General features: G+C 41.4%; 2 protein-coding genes across 3 annotated transcripts; both read right to left on the bottom strand.

The window, feature by feature from the left end:
• Positions 1-442: 442 nt before the first annotated feature.
• On the bottom strand, positions 443-7,700 carry LOC115757638 (exocyst complex component EXO70A1). Its single transcript, XM_030697949.2, has 11 exons — positions 7,340-7,700; positions 7,111-7,206; positions 6,266-6,471; positions 5,467-5,706; positions 4,128-4,266; positions 3,847-4,059; positions 2,274-2,479; positions 1,544-1,741; positions 1,371-1,470; positions 856-1,100; positions 443-776 (listed from the first exon to the last, which is right to left on the bottom strand). Exons 1-11 carry the CDS (start codon positions 7,496-7,498, stop codon positions 659-661), a joined length of 1,920 nt encoding a protein of 639 aa, XP_030553809.1. The 5' UTR covers positions 7,499-7,700; the 3' UTR covers positions 443-658.
• Positions 7,701-9,928: 2,228 nt separating this feature from the next.
• LOC115757637 (receptor protein kinase TMK1-like) lies at positions 9,929-14,123 on the bottom strand. Of its 2 annotated transcripts, XM_048271265.1 has the most exons (4): positions 13,919-14,070; positions 13,281-13,853; positions 11,237-13,169; positions 9,929-10,711 (listed from the first exon to the last, which is right to left on the bottom strand). In XM_048271265.1, the coding sequence occupies exons 2-4, from the start codon at positions 13,725-13,727 to the stop codon at positions 10,203-10,205; spliced, it is 2,889 nt and encodes a 962-aa protein (XP_048127222.1). In that variant the 5' UTR covers positions 13,728-13,853; positions 13,919-14,070; the 3' UTR covers positions 9,929-10,202. The 2 variants fall into 2 exon arrangements, with proteins under 2 accessions (XP_048127222.1, XP_030553808.1); XM_030697948.2 differs by having other exon boundaries at positions 13,281-14,123.
• Between the last annotated feature and the right edge of the window lie 2,323 nt (positions 14,124-16,446).

A 16,446-nucleotide genomic window follows, 5' to 3' on the forward strand; every position in this document is an offset into this window, starting at 1 on the left:
CTAATTCCATGCCACGCTAATAGAACGAGTCTAAAAAATATGCCTTTTTCATCCCCGTTGGTTTCGGCATTCACATTGGTTGCGTTTGTTGCAATTATACTTGTCTCAGCATTTCCTGCAACTATAAGATTCTGTATGCGCTGTGGCTGAGCCTGCGCCACAAAGCTTGGCCATAGCGACAGCGGTTGTGATCAAGGATGTGGTGTCCAATTTCACTGAATCTAGTGAGCTCGACTGATGTCTCCTCGGGTCCAAATGTCACAGATCCGGCCGCATGAATATACATGTTCGATGTTGTTCTCTACGTTCGAAATTTCATATCAATGGAACATCTATGACCTTCAGAAACTATGAAATGGATGCAAAATTCTTTGGCAGTCCAGTATCAATTGTGGAAATGAACAGAGCAGGTATACGGGAATAGACAAATTTGTCTATTTGACATGTTTGTATAACATCTGCAAGATGGCCTCAAAGAATGGTTGAGACGACTTCCGATAAGGAGAGTCGTCATTCTGGTCCGTCTCAGCATAACAAAACTTACAAGCAAATGAAAGAAATGAGATGGGGTACGACCATCAGTAGAACCCACCCACTTAAGAGTTAAAAATGATAGAAGAATGTTGATGAAGCGTGAGCCTTCATCGCTCGAAAGATTTCATCGTTTAGGCTCACTCCATGTCTTACCCTCAAAGAATTCATTCAGCATCCGTTCAATATCCTCAACACTGAACCTGATGTACTTCATAGGGTTCTTCCCGTTCTCAATAAGTGGCCTATTGCACCCAAAAACATGTAAGAATTTACCTTACAAGGATTTTAAAGGAAACTTCTAAGATCATAGGAGAAACTCACCCGCAGCGCTTGATGAAGGATCTATAGGCGGGCAAGACAACTTCTGCAACAGCGAGTCTCAGTGACTCGCGCAACTCACTGTCAGGAACTGTCCACTGAGATTGCCTTTGATGGAGCTCCTCAAATTGAACATTAAATGTCTTGAACCTATCTTTCACCATTGCTCTTGAAATTCCACTGGTACCATCACTTCCCATAGCACCAGGACCTCCTGATGAACCCTGAACCGTGAGGCACTGCAGAATCTGCATGTTAAGATTTCAGCTGAGCTTAGTTTCTGTTTGATGAATTGGACAAGTTTCAATGATGAACTTCACAAGAAGTGCCATTTTGTCACTCTAGGCCAAGGAATCTTTTTACAGATAAGTAAAATATGAAATTGTTTTGAAGTATCTGAAGTCAGAAGATTCTAAATGTCTATGCAGAGCTTGAAATATGTGGGAGCTACAATATTACTCAATAAGGTCTTTGAGCATAAAAAATCTCTCTTCTAAAAGTAGTTCAAGTAAGAATACCTTTGCCCACGAAATCCTCTTATACTGATTGGCATGTTGCTGTACAATCCTCCTATGTATCTGCACCCAGTCATCCCCAAGTAAGTCCTTCGCCTCTGACCTGCAAAACATAGGTAAGAACGCCATTAGCCTAATGATGCTTGCACAAGAAAGGTAATGCCTTGGAAACTGACCTCCTTACGGATCGGACAATGTAGTGGATGTTATTCATGAGAAATAATTGAGTCAAAGCAGGGTCTTTATACTGCTTAGACTTTCCATCCAGATTACTCTGAAGAGCAGTCATGATTCTTGTAGTTAGAGCTGCTAACTGAGCATCTGCCTCACCTTCATTGAACTCCTGAAAGAGTTGCCTCAAAGTGGACTGGTAGCTGTAAACATCAATACCAGAATTTTATAGCTTAGACAGAGATGAAAGATATGACCCAAACAAAAATTGCACTGTTTAATGCCAATTTTCCACATAAGGAACACATTAACATGGCAAACTTTGCACTACAGAAACATGCCAACCAATAATTGACAAGTAACCTGTTTGTTTTGCGGAAAAGGAATGATTTGGAAAAAATTTTCCTAAAAATTGTATCGCTCAAAATAATTAGTCAACGAAAAATATTTTAATTATCGACAACAATTTGTGTCTAAACACTTGAGTAAACAATAAAAATATATCTCTTTCATTTTTGTCAGCAATATAAGTAATAAATTTTTGGAAATTTTTTTCAAAATCACTCATTTTCTACGAAACAAACAGACCTTAATCTTTCTATTAAAAAAAAGACCTTAATCTAATAAACAAAATTTAAAGGATTTTGCAGAGGAATTGATGGTATTCTAACATCTGTCCATATTATCACGTTGTCAAAAAGTAAGATCTGCCCAATATGATCTAGAAGCACTTACTCAAATAAAAACTTCACATAGTTTATCACGTAGCTGGTCAAAGGATGAACAGTCCCATCTTGAACGGCAGTTTTTGTGGCATCTTTTTCAACTGCTTCCTCAAAATCACCGAATGTCTCTTGAGCTGTCTGAGCAAGTCGCTTGGTCAAACTGAAGGCATATTCTCGCATCTCAATACAAGCTTTACTTCCAAAAAGGTCCGTAATCTATTCCACCAAAATAAGATTCAGACTCTTCCAAAGTAAAAAAAAATAAATAAGTAAAAAACTCCGAAATGGATAAAGGAGGATAAGGAGAAAGCATTTGAGACATAAAAAAAATGGAGAAATGAAATTTGCAAAGATGGATCATAAAGACTTGGGGATCTCAGTCACAAGCGCATTTTAAAAGGATAAAAAATAAAAAGAAATGAAAGGAAAAGACTTATCTTCCTGACCATCTACTCTTCTACTCCATTATTTAGACCAGTAAAACAACCATAACAATGGATTATTGTCCTTGTTAATCATGTACTTAAGTCCAATAATTTGTAATAAGCTGTTTTGCAGGCCTAAAAATTGTTGTGCAATCATTTTTTTCCCAAAAACTTAAACTATCATGAATTATGTCGACAATGCATATCAAGCCTATATCTTAACTCCTCCATGCATGTGTACGGATGTTCTGCATGAAATACAAGATGTATCACATCAAACAACCAGTGGAGGACAGACATGAGCCACGAGCAAAATAACAACAAGAGGAAGTGCCGATGTTCGAACCTTTGACCAAATGCTGTAATATGACATTGAACAATAATTTAGTAAAAAGCTTAAAATGTTAGGGAATGTTCCCATAACGTATATCATGCACATACGTTAAGAAACACAAATGGAGCTCTCGACCATCGTCAATGTCCATAAGACTACTGAGAAAATGCAAATACAATGGAGAGTTTGATAACATCCTCACAATTACTATTGCAATGACTGCGTGACCAATTTGCAGTCATTCACTTCCATTATATAGTAGTTAGCAGCTAATGCCGTGGCAGCAAGTTTCACCAGCATATGACAGCTGTAATAGTTGAAGTTGAGATTACATAATGCAAGGTTTCCACCATACATCATCCATCAGTAAACATATCACTGTCTAGAATAGCAAAAAAATACGTTCATCATGCCAGTTGACAAAGCAAAATAAGCATTTAGATAACAGACTTGAGCAAGGGAATTTGTGGTTCCACATTCAAAGCTATCTATATACTTTTTTCCAGTGCTTTCAACAGAAGGGAGGAAAGTCAAGCACCATCCGTGCTGTATAGCATTTTGGGGATATCCTGCGTAATCGCTCCCTATCCCCCTGCTCATGACGCATTATGGAACCTTAAAGTGCCTTATCTAGATTAAAACAGTTTTGTCCTCTACAAAGCGTCATTTAGAAATTTCACATTATAGAGGGAAATCAGAATGTTCTGACATTCATCTTCTACGTGATGTGTGCAATTGGCAGTCAAAAGAACTAGTTCTCTTCTATTCTACAACCCTATGTTAATACGAGTGCAAAGAATTACAAAAACATACATATATTGTACCTCTGGCTGCAATTCTCTCAATATCTCATACATATCCAGGAGAACAAACAGTTTCTCAGGTGATCGCTTACTTTTGGCAACGGCTTCTCCAAAACTAAGCAGCAGAGCCATACCATTTGCAGTTACTTCAGCAAAGATTTGATCCCTGAGAGAATCAACACCGTCAAATACTTGGTCGCAGAGTTTCTTTTCACCAGCAAAAAGAATCTTTACCTGTTGCAAGACATTATTTAGTTACCAAAACCAAAAGGTTATTAAGCCATATCGATATAAACACTTACTGCGATACGCATGTAATGTATCCAATTTCCAATTTTGGCTTCTAAAACCTCCCACTGCATTTTCTGTGCATCATCTTTGCTCAGTTTCTCCACACCTAATTTCCGAAGACTCTGTTCCAAAACTGAAGCACGAGTATCCCTGACATAATATCAAGTGAGATAAGGAACATGTTAAAGAAGCTAGTTTAGCAAAAAAAATAAAACTCCATAGGGCATTGTAGATTTATGCGTATGTGCACATTCTTGAAGAGTCTGCCTCTTGCAAATTGCTCTTCAGAGTTCTTAAAGCACGTTTAAAGTATTAATTGATGGAAATTTTAACTTTTAACATTCCTTAATCTTAAGCTCTCCACAAATTACACATCAACCCTGGATGACATTTGTCATTGAACAGGCGGAAAAGAACTCCTTTTGTTGAGTCGTTGACCACTCCCGTCCAACAAGAGTCTGACCGTCTTCAACTGAGCATTTTGCCTTGAAGCAAAAAGCATCAGTTCAAGTGGGCTTAGCTATCAAAAGAAGGGTTATGCCAATAGATCTACACCAAACATGTCAGTTTCTCTATAATCATCCTATCAAAATGGGACTTTCATTTTCCTATAAAAGACATTGGACAAAGTAAGCCAAACGATTATAACTTGGTGGAACTCGTGCTCAGGAAGGACTCCAGCTACTTCAGAAAGAATAATCATTCATTTTAAGCCATGTCGACTTTTTATTTACTTTCTACAAGGTAAGTGACAAAAATTTCCCATTGGGAAACCAGATAATGCTGCCCATGCAATGGACTTTCATCAGGAAAGTCCATCCAGGTGGCAAAACTTCCTTTTAAGAACAACAATGGTAAAAGATCTTACTTATCATCTACCTAATAAAGAGAAAGAAAAAAGCACCAGCATCTCCCAATAAACAACAAGTTCCCCACTTCTCTGGCAACAACTGATTCCTCTTCTCCTGTCTGGGATTCATGAACGTAAGGCACGACTATGGGAAATCAAATGACATAAAAATGAATTGATCTGTAATGCTGCAGTTTCATGTCAAGCAACTATTGTAAACTCTAGAAGTACATATAATAGGCCAAAATTTCAGCCATGATATTTATATAGAATTTATTTATCTATCGTAATTAAATAGAATTTATTCATCTATCAATATGAAAGAAAAGGCAGATCGATTTAAAGCAAAAATTCCTTATTAATGATGAATGGCCCACCAGACTTCATGTGGAGCAATGTACTAAACAATGATAGTGAAAGGTCAACCAAAAAGTTGCTGTGAAAAAAAATTGTAACTAGAACAACCAGGGAGTGTTATGGCATGGCACTGATTTAAGTACCTGTAGGTTCTAAACAGTTGTTGCTGATGGCCAGCTTGTACCATCTGTTGAGCTAAATCATGCAGCAATGGCAGAACCCTGGGTGGTATGAGAGTTACAGGTTTGCAAACTCCAGCATCTACGGCTTTACTTGAGTGCTCAGCCTTGCCACTAGCTTCACTTAGGTTCCCAGATGATCCTGATGATGGCCGCAGAGAGTCCGGAAGGCAATCAATAAGAAGATCAGGTTCCATTGGCTTGCTGAAAAATCAAATCATAAACAATTTAATCTCTGAAATTATCATTACATATACAGAGACCCCACAGGATTGATTACGACATAAAAAAAATATGCAATTGGTGTTAAAATTGGAAAAGGAATGCTGAGGAAAAAAAAAAGAATGGACAAATGATTGACTACAGAAAGATGGCAAATAGGCAAAAAATATTGAACCGGATCAGTCCCATACAATTTTGAGTGCCTCGTTTAGTAGCTGAATGTTTAATCATTAGTTTTTTTTTATCATTCTGCATCATCACAAGAACAACTACAGCCTGCAATATAGAGACTCAAAAAACATTCATCCGCTAAAAAAAAAAAAAAAACAACTGATATCCCTTTTAAAGCTTAGTAAGGACTCCCTAGCTCCTTGACTTATAAGTCCTTTTATCAAGAGGGTGTGGATATTACATGATAAAACTGGGATTGTACTTCTGCTATAGTCTTGGAGGTGAAATAAGCATATTGCAAGGAAAAAGAGATGTAAGATGAAACAGTTTTCAGCAGGACAAATGAAGAACTGGCCAAGGTATACATTACCTGTGATTGGTTAATATCTGTCTAAACTCATCTTCAAGCTTTGATATAGCTTTGGCAAGCAAGTTATTGGCATGATTAATAATTCCATCACTGCTCTTGAAGCTTTTATTGCTTTTGAAGAAGTTAGCGGTGCTTCGAAGCTGATCGATGGCTTCTAGGTAGCTTTCTAGGTCCTCATGTGGCCCTCTGAGGATCTTAGCCTCTGCCTAATTGAGTATATACCAACGATCTCAGCATCTACATTACCTTTGCAAGTGTGTGAAGTGACAAAGTAATGGTGCTAAGTCGCGAGTTATGAAAAAGATGTGTCGTATAGATTCAACGTCCGGAAAAGATGAAGATGTTATTGTAGTGCTCCCGCTTTCGGCGAATCACTAAAACCAATATGGCCCAAACATTTCTCTATCAGACTACTATAGTATGTGAGGGAAAACTCTTCCGAGTCTAATAATCAGGAACACGTAAAGTAAGAAGGAGCCAGATTAAGCTAACTGCTAATAGTTTAACCATTGCAAAACATGCCTCCAGAGTGGACTCAAATATCACACTACATCCAGATAAACAACACGAAACAAATAAACTAATGACTGCGCCATTGATCATAAACAGACGGCACAAGAATGTCGACTGAATCTCCTTGCAAGGACATTGTTTTCTGCATGTATGAATATCATATCGGCCCTCTCTCTCTCTCACCGGAAGCCGCACGTGGATTCAGAACAACACCGGTACAGGTGCTATTTCTAACTAAATGAAAAATCGACTCATAATGAAGAACTGTCCATATTTGGCAAGTGCATGCAATGCAATGGCTTCGACTCCGCAAAACAGCAGCGAGAACAAACCTTGCGCGTGAGATCGAATTGGCCGAGAATGACCTCCGCAGCCTTGAGCGTCTTGTCGATGTTTTCGTGAGCCCTCCTGATCGAGTGCGTCCTTATCTACCGTCGCCAAATACAAGCCAAAGAGGGAGGGGGGGAAAAAACAGAACAATAGCACAGCGCAGTGCAGCCTCAGAATAGCGGAAACGTTCGATCCGTGTTAAAAGAGAGGAAAAGAGGGGGGGAGGAGGACCTGAGTAGGACGCATGGCGGTCTCGAGGGCGGAGAGGCGGTGGTCGAAGGAGCCGAGGATGGCGACCATGCTGTCGGTGATGGTCTGGCTCTTGTGCAGCGACTCTCTGATTGATTCCGCCCGCTCTCTCAGGATCTCCATTGCCTGAGGCACTCCCATCGCTAAACTCTCCGTCTCTGTCTATCGCTGATTCAATCAGAGAACGGGAATGTGGAATGCGAGAGTTGATCGGTCATCTTTCAATCTTCTTCTTCTTCTTCTGCTTCTGATGAGGCAACCGCAACGTGGAGCGCGATCGGTCATCAATGCCCTGAATTTCGCGTCTGTTTCAATCTTCTTCTGCTTGTCGACGCGTCGATGGTGATACAGAGAGAGAGAGAGAGAGAGAGATTGCTGCTGTGATGCGGGAGGACAGAGGAGGGGGAGATCCTCTACTTGGGGGAGAAGCGACCCGAGAAGGTGTGGCAGCCACGTGGATGGTGTGGGACCCTTTCTGCTCTCCCCCAAACACCCCCCCTTCTTCTGCTTTTAAGATTTCGCGCCATTGGATGCCACGTCATGTATGACGTCCAATAACGAGAGATTCATTTCCATTTCATTTTCCTTTTTCTCATGCAACGACGATGGCTTCTTTAAGTTTCTCCTTTCAAGGAATAAATGAAACCCAAAAAAAAAAAAGGAATTGACAGGTTTTTGAATAAGCAATTGGAATTAGGATCGGACTAATGGGTCGGTTTCAAGGTTTACAGGGTAATATTCAGATTTCAAAAATTGAAACCGATCCCGATAGGATACCATGATCTTTTCCAAGTTAATCTACTCACCCTAGAGCCGCTCATTTTATCACTAAGCAAAGACTAAGGGCAGTCAACATTATGCAATTTTGGAAAGGAATTACGAGATAATACCTTTCCTTTTGTGAAAAATCTACTATACTGAAATCGACAATGCTCATGCAAATAAAATAAAAATAAAAATAATTAAATCGTTCTGACTATAATTTTTATTTTGTGAAAGCCACTTCTTATATAATTTTATTTTATAAAAATAATTAAAATCCACATCATGAAAAGTTTCTACTCACACGTCAATGTTACCATTCTTAGACACATCAAAAGCCACTTCTTATATGTAAATTCTATTGGTCACGTCAAAAATGGGAAAATTATTTTAAAAAAAAAAGATTCTAAGCCTATTATAATTGTACTAATTTGGTAATAAATCTTTGTTTTTCCAATTGAGTCATAAACTTTTTGCATTTATGTCAATTCGGTCCATCCGGCCGATTTTGACCGGCAACGCCTGGCGTTGACCTAATAATTTTTAATAACATCACTTTTTTAAATTTTTTATTTTTTTATTTCTTTTCTTTCTTTTTCTTTTTTTCTTCTCCTTCTTTCTTCAACTGCTCGCCGATAAAGGAATAAGAAGAGGAAATGAAAAATTATAAATAATATTAAAATATTATTAAAAGTCACCACGTCGGTGCTGATCGGTTGAAGTTGGCCCGATGAACCGAATTGACACAAATCTAAAAGGTTTAGAACTCGATTGTCCAAAAAAAGAGTAGGATTAAATCGGCATAATTATAATATATTTAAAACTTTTTTGATTAATCTTTCCCATCAAAAAGTTACTATACCAAACTAGAAAACAGAGGAATACCATCATCAGCTGTTTTTTCTTTTCCTTTCCCTTTTTCGGTCCTTTCTTTCATTTTTATATACTAAATGAGTAACGTAAATAAAAGTATTTCTTTAGTCAAGAGATGGGGTCCACCTAAAAGATTTCTCCCATTTGATCAGACCGAAAGTCAGTTACTGCAACAAATACCATTCACATGCTCAACAGTTCGACTACCAAAATGTCGGCAGGTAAAATTACTAAATTTGGTTCCGACCAAAAGAAAAAATACTAAATTTGGTTCTCATGTTTGGGAAACAAATGACAAAACAAGAATCTGCTTCGCTTTGTAATAAAGATGAGCAAGACGAATCGATCAAACCGTGAGCCATTCGAACCGATCCGGTTCCCGATCCCAAAAATCGAAAAACGGTCCTTCCAGTCCAATTCTCATTTCTTGAGTGAAGCCAGATCGAGAATTGATCATCTCTATTTCGTACAGAATGCAAAGCAACATGATCACTTTGCTCTTGCACTATATGCCTTCGACCCTGCCACATGCAATCCTCACCACGTGAAGTCCTGGTTCACAATTTCTTCTTCTTTTTCCGTTTGCCCTTGTTCAAAGGACATCGTTTTATTCAGACGAACCACCTCAAGTGAGAGACTATATAACAGCAGATTCCTTGTAAAAACTAATGCGGAGTGCGAGTTCTGCAGCATTTGTGACCAGGGACATGCACAGCTAAAGCAGTTAGGCCATGTAAAGCAATTCCGGTACACATGATGCAGCGTATTAATCTCTGAGCAAGCACATTCGAGGTCATCAAAGAACCTCTAGGCAACGTGAACAATATATTAGGAGGCTTTGCCGATGATGAGATGGGATAGAAACCTATAAGGTTAGTTCGTCGTCTCAAGAAGAAGATGAAGATGAAGATGAAGATGAGGATGACAAGATCGTTATGGAAAAAAGATAAGGAACGATAAGCATCATCTTCGACAATGATCCATCTCTATCTACAACATCGCCAATTCCCATGAGATATCATGGTCGAGTATTTGGCAACCTGAGCAAGACATCCTAAGAATTTGGAAACCCGACTTGATCGTGATAAAGAAGCGGCATTTAATCATGATATCGACACCGAGTTCTCGGCAAGCAAGCCCCCAATCCTGTCTGCACTATATACCACTACCAAAAGGAGCACGCTTAAGAAAAGCTACCAAATTGATCTTTTTACCGAGCATCGGTAGAAGTGAAAGAGTCAGCGAATCCTGCTGGTCTTGTGGGTATACTTCCCTTGCTGTCTTCTAGGTCCATGTAACTCAAGTCCTTGCTTTCTGCTTCCTGCCAGTCCTTAACCATCTGATTCAGCGGGAGGCTGTAATCGATGCCCGAGTATTCTTCGTAGTCGTCATCAAATGGTTTCCATTTCTCAACGAGTGGAGCCAGCACATTCACGGCATGGCCCATGTCTGGCCTTTGGTTTGGCTCCCTTGCGGTGCAGTGCCCAGCTAATTCAGCGATGGTGGAGATACTCTCGTATGTCTCCTCCTTTTTGTCCAAAGTTGGGTCAATAGCAGCCATTAACTTCTCTTTATCTGATTTTATGTTCCAGAAGTAGCCCACGAGGTATTGGCTTTCCTCGGGTCTTTCTTCATCAAGTGCCATCAATCCCGTCAGTAGCTCCATCAAAACAACTCCGAAACTGAAGACATCGGCTTTAGTAGTAATTTTCCCTGTGACTGTTACATGAGATGGGGGCAGTCAGAGGAAGTAAAATCTAATTATTGCAGAAGCAGAATATAGAACTGAAAAACGATTATAAAAGATTTCATGACCAGAGAAATCAGCTTCTCATAGTTTGGAAACAGCTATGCAAATCTACTTAGTGCCACAAAATTCACGCGTAACCATAAATTTGCATGCAAGCAACGTGGGCAAAGGTTGATACTTGTCATAAAAGTTCAAACAAATCATGAAGAGTTGAATGTCAATTAAGCCTAGCAGCTGCAGTAACAAGACAACCATTGATCCATTATAAGGAACTTGTAAAATCAATTAAGCAGATGTCACCTATTAACCTCACTATGACGGACCAGAAGAAAACTTTTCCCGCTTCAAATGTTCATCGAAATGTACTCTATTTTCCAGATGATTGATATGATTTATAATGCAGAGCAGAATTAGCACTACTTCCAGGGTTCCACATGCTGCAAACACAGGCACACCCGCACACACAAACAAACGATCTGTAATTGAAAGCTCACCGGCATATTCTGGAGCTAGATAGCCAAAGGTCCCGGCAAGCCTTGTTACCACAGACCTCTCTCCGTCAGGAGCAAGCTTTACCAGTCCAAAATCTGAAACCTTTGCTCTATAATCATCTCCGAGCAAAATATTCGACGATTTAAGATCTCTGTGTATGAAGCTCTGATGAGCTAGAGTATGAAGATACTCCATTCCCCTTGCAACATCCAGAGCAATATTTAACCTCCTCTTCCAGGTAAGAGGCTCCAGCTTCAAGTTCTTCCAATGGAAGAGATGCCTGCTGAGGGCCCCTTGAGGCATGTACTCATACACCAGTATTCTTTCATTTCCTTCTACAGAATAGCCTAGAAGGGATACCAAGTGACGATGCCTGACTTTTGAAAGGACTGCGATTTCAGCCTGAAATTCGTCCAGTGCTTTGTTGCTAATTATGCCTGCCTCCATTCTTTTCACCGCTATCGCTGTTCCATCTTCTAAGTCCCCCTTATAAACTACCCCAAAGCCTCCGCGACCAAGCTCATTTTCCCGTGCAAAATTTTTTGTCACATTTCGAAGGACTTGAACAGATATTATGAGATTCCCTGCTTCAATTACATGAGACTCACCAAATCCGCTGCTATCTCTGCTAGCAGAGCCACTCCCCATAAGTGAGGTGCTGCCGTAGGTGTTACTAGCAACTGCAATCTTCACGATATTATCTGGATCAGAGGAATCTCTCGGGTAAACCACTAGGGAACTTGGAGCTTGGGATGTTCTTCGCCTCTTCTTACAATAGAAGTACAGAGGAACGGTCACGAATATGAGAGCTGCCACGCAGGCAACAGGGGCAAGAATCGCTGCCAAAATAGACTTAGAATTTTTCGGCTTGGTGGAGATAACAGTATTAGGAACATTACCAGAAGCAGAAGTTGAACCTTTGGTTGGAGAATCTGAAGTTCCACCAGGGGACTTCGTATCCCCAGACGGAGGGCTCACCTCTGGAGAAGGGGCTGTGGTACCTTTTAGCAGAGGATTCCCATCAGTGAGAAGCTTCACAGAGGGACTAAACGCTGGTATTGGAGGGGAAATGTTGTTGTCACTTAGATCCAAATACGTCAGGCCTTTCAACCTAGTCCAGTTACCCGGGACTGAACCCCTCAAATTGTTCGACCCAAGTCTCACCTGAGTGAGAGCATCCAAATTCGCAATTGACGGACTCAATGTACCATTAAGATTGTTCTTGGGCAAATTGATCTGGGCAATTTTTCCGCTAATGCAATTCAGCCCGAACCACTGTCCTTGGCAAGGATCATTACCCAACCACGACGAAAGAAGCCTCGCCGGGTAATTCAGCGCGCTAAGAAAGTCTATGAGAGCCATAACTTCCGGAGCGCAAGGTGCTCCGGGCGTAGGCAAACAAAACGCATTGGAAGCGCAAGTCGCATTAGGCGACTTGAACTTGGGTGTCGGACCCATGAAGTGATTATTATTCAGATCTAGCTCATCCAAATCCATGCCTATCAAGCTATCAGGAATCAAGCCGACGAGTTTATTACCGTTAAGGTTGAGGCTCTTCAGCGAAGCCAAGTCCCCGATGTTCTCCGGAATCGATCCTGAGAAGCTATTCCCATGAAGCCACAGACTCGTCAGAGAGACCATAGAAGTCACCACATCAATAGTTCCGCTCATTCCACCACCACCACCACGTTGATTATTTAACCACAGAATCTGCAAACTGGAGTTACCAAAACTCGGAGGAATCACACCCGTCAAGCTGTTACCTGATAACATCAGCACTTGCAGAGAAGCCATGCTTCCGAGAAATTCAGGCACCGGGCCGACCAAATTGCAGTCGTTACAGGTGAGATTCATCAGCTGCGCCGAGTTCTGCAACTCCTTCGGGAACATCCACCCCGTGCTGGCGTTCATATCGTTGCCGTCCAATGCCAAAACCTGTGCCAAATCAGAGAAACCAAGCAAACCATCAGGTTAAAATCAAGCGACGTGGTCTGCAAAATCCAACTTATATCGCGTCGGTGAAGCGATGCGAAACGATCGAAAAACCTGCAAGTTGTCGAGGCCGACGAAGAAATCCGAAGGAATGGAGTTGAACTTGTTGAAATCCAGGTATGCGTGCTGCAGATTCGAGAGTCCGCTCAGCGACGGAATCGCTCCGCTGAAGTTGTTGTTCTGAAGGCCCAAGCGAGTGAGCGAGGTGAGCTGGTTGAGGTTCGGAGGGAGAGGGCCGTCGAGGCCGACTCTCTGGACCTGAATCTGCGACACTCTGGTGCCGGAGCAGAACACGTGGTTCCACTTGGAGCCGCAAGGGTCGTCGTCGCCCGCCGGCCACTGGAGCAGCTCCGGGTTGCTGAGCCCGTCCCGGAACTGCTTCAGGATCGCGACGTCGCCCGGGTCCGTGACGCCGGAAACCGCCGCGAGGAGAGAGAGGGCGACGGCGAGGAGGAGCTCGCTACGGCTGCGGCTGCGGCGGCGGTGGTTACTTTTCCCCATGAGACAGAGACAGAGACAGAGACAGAGACAGAGACAGAGATCTCTAGTGGCGAGAAGCTTCGGTACAGGAGGAGGAGGAGCAATGGGGGTTCCGCCGGAGGCGCATCCCCGATTCCGATCAAGACGATGGCATGACTCACGGAGTCGAGAGTGTCCCGGAGAGGGGAGAGAGAGGAGGAGGAGGAGGAGCGGTGGGGGAAGTAGTTATACAGCAAGCGAGGCGAAGAAGACGGAGGCCATAACTGAAGAGTGAAGTGGAAGTAGAGAGAGAGAGAGAGCTGGGTGAGCTGGTAATTTGAAGAGCACTGCAGAGGAGGCGGATCTGCGAGCGGAAAATGTTCAAGTCACAGAGGAAGAGAGAGATGATGAACAAAAACTGATTTTCGTCCAAATGGAGACGAAGAAGATGATAAAGACAAACCCAAAAAAAAAGAAAAATTGGGGGAAAGAAAAGAATGTGATTCAGTTATCAGGAATTGCCCAGAATTTCCCTTTTTTTTTAATTGTTCTTTTTTATCTGGTCTCGGTTGCAGGGAAAGTTAAATTTGCCACGCGTCTACCTCCTTTCCCTCCCTCGTTGTTGGAGCACGAAATCTTCGACCCGGTCTGCTAGTTTTACCCGGCTAGCCCCCGTAATCACATAACACGTACGGACAACGGTTAACTGAATCATACATTACTAATTAACGAGCTGGGACATGTAATCATCTCGGCAATCAATTTCCGGCGTGATGCCCTTAGACAATTTACCGCGTCATCGGCGGTAAGATTGCCTCTCTCGTGAAAACACGTTGCTCGCGAAATACGGAATAATCGAAATCTTAAATCAAAATACTAAATATAAATTATGTGAACGGTCCGGATAAGAATATTTTTTCTGTTTTCGCAAGGGATCAATTATGAAATCCCTCACTTTATTGGAAGTTGGATGAGAAAGGGCAGTTTAGTCATTATGGAGTGTCGGGAGAGGTTTCGCATGGAAATGTTGGGGAGGTGGGGGGTGAGGTTATCATGCTATCCCTCTCCAAGACTTTACTCATTCTAACTGTTCCTGAATTTTAGTTATTGTTGTTTAATGGCGACACAGCGATGGCTGCTTCTGGATTTCATCGCCGGAGAACAACTTCAAATTCCTCCCGATCCGTCGTCCAGTCGAGGTTCTTCTCGCCGACAGGAGAATCTCGTAAGGATATTTTACTATATCCTCCCCGTGAGAATTGGACGGAACACCTTGCAATAATTCTTTATGATAATTCTTATGAGCTAAGTTGGTTTCGATTCGACCAATCTTCTTTCGTACTTTTACTCACACATGACTAATTTTCTTCACAAAATCCCAAATGCCCATCGCATCGATCAAGGTTGCACATGGCTAAGTTCGGTTCAGATTTCGACCAAAAAATAAAAAATTAGTTCCGTTCAAATTTGGCTTTTTGAATGTGAGCGGGGATTTACGTGCTATAGTTCTTCAATGTAGAATCTTCACCGAAGTTTACACTTTTAGGGATGCTCCGGCTCGAGATGAGCGAGTTCGTCGGAGGCGTGCGAGTGGTAGCATAATAGATGGAGGCAACTGGGACAACTACCGCCTGACGTGGGGGCGGGGGCCGGTAGAGTTCCATAGGAAATAAATCCATTCCGATTGTGTAGCAAAGAGAGCGTGATTGTGAATCCCTTGGATTTACTTGGAATAGTGAGCCTTCTGATTTCATCTCTTTAAAAAATATGAATTCATTTTTCTTATTTTTTTAAGGTGTTTTTTTATTAGTAAAAATTATTTTTTATCAGTTTATTAAAAAATTTAAAAAAAATCCAGAAAGGTATTTTTCTCAAAATGAATGGTGCCAAAATGTGATGAGTTTTGACTATTTACCAGTCAAAAGAAGATGTCGGGGCCACACAAAGGAGTGGGACCCACGTGTTTTACTCAAATCGTGGGCATGCGTCAACTTTCTTCATCAGGGGCCAAGTGAAAAATGAAAGCAAAATTTATGATCACTCCTTTTCAGCCACCGCAGTCCCCGGCCTTGATTTTGGGCGTGCCCCCAGATATTTTTCGTGCTCCACCCCACCCCACACCAAAGTGATTTTCGCTCTGGGAAAGCCTTATTGCCGTGAGAATATTTGTGTATTTGGACAAGCTCTTCCAGGGAAAAAAATTTGATCTTATTGCGGATGTCAATGTAGAAATATTTTGATTTGGTTTAGTCATCCATTCCGTGAAATTTCAATGTATTCGTTTTGGGAAATCACCGACGTGGCAATACGGTCCGTCGCTTTTACGTGACACGCCGCTACATTGGCGATCTCCGGCAAAGATTGGTCGGAATTGCTACATTGAAATTTCTTGAAAGATTTGGCTAAATCGATAAAGTCAAAAAAGTCTAGCACTAAAGTTGCATATGTACAATAAGTTTAGGACTGATTGGACAGTTCTCTCTACTTCTCCAGCTTCGTGTTAAAATAAAAAATGAGGGCAACGACGCAAATGATCCATGAACTTTGACTTAATGTGCAACATAGTCCATGAACTTTTAATCTGTTCAATGTGATCCGTGAATTTTTTGTACGTGTTCGGTTTGGTCCCCGAACTATATGAGAATGTTCGATGTGTTTTACATTGAACTTTTTTCATATAGTCCAAGGACCGCGTTGAATAAATTAAAAGTTCAAAGACGGTATTGCATATTGAGTTAAAGTTCGGGGATCACATCGAACA

The sequence above is a fragment of the Rhodamnia argentea genome, chromosome 10, assembly GCF_020921035.1.
Source record: "Rhodamnia argentea isolate NSW1041297 chromosome 10, ASM2092103v1, whole genome shotgun sequence".
NCBI lineage: Eukaryota > Viridiplantae > Streptophyta > Magnoliopsida > Myrtales > Myrtaceae > Rhodamnia > Rhodamnia argentea.

Bases quoted from the DNA above. Each gene is read 5' to 3' on its own strand.
- LOC115757637 (XM_030697948.2), bottom strand. From the start codon at position 13,727: ATGGGGAAAAGTAACCACCGCCGCCGCAGCCGCAGCCGTAGCGAGCTC. The intron at 13,170-13,280 runs GTTTTTCGATCG...GATTTGGCACAG, and splicing joins TCGGCCTCGACAACTTGCAG to GTTTTGGCATTGGACGGCAA. The intron at 10,712-11,236 runs GTGAGCTTTCAA...CTCATGTAACAG, and splicing joins TCTAGCTCCAGAATATGCCG to TCACAGGGAAAATTACTACT.
- LOC115757638 (XM_030697949.2), bottom strand. From the start codon at position 7,498: ATGGGAGTGCCTCAGGCAATGGAGATCCTGAGAGAGCGGGCGGAATCA. The intron at 4,060-4,127 runs GTAAGTGTTTAT...GTCTTGCAACAG, and splicing joins TACATTACATGCGTATCGCA to GTAAAGATTCTTTTTGCTGG. The intron at 2,480-3,846 runs GTACAATATATG...TTGGTGGAATAG, and splicing joins TGAGAGAATTGCAGCCAGAG to ATTACGGACCTTTTTGGAAG.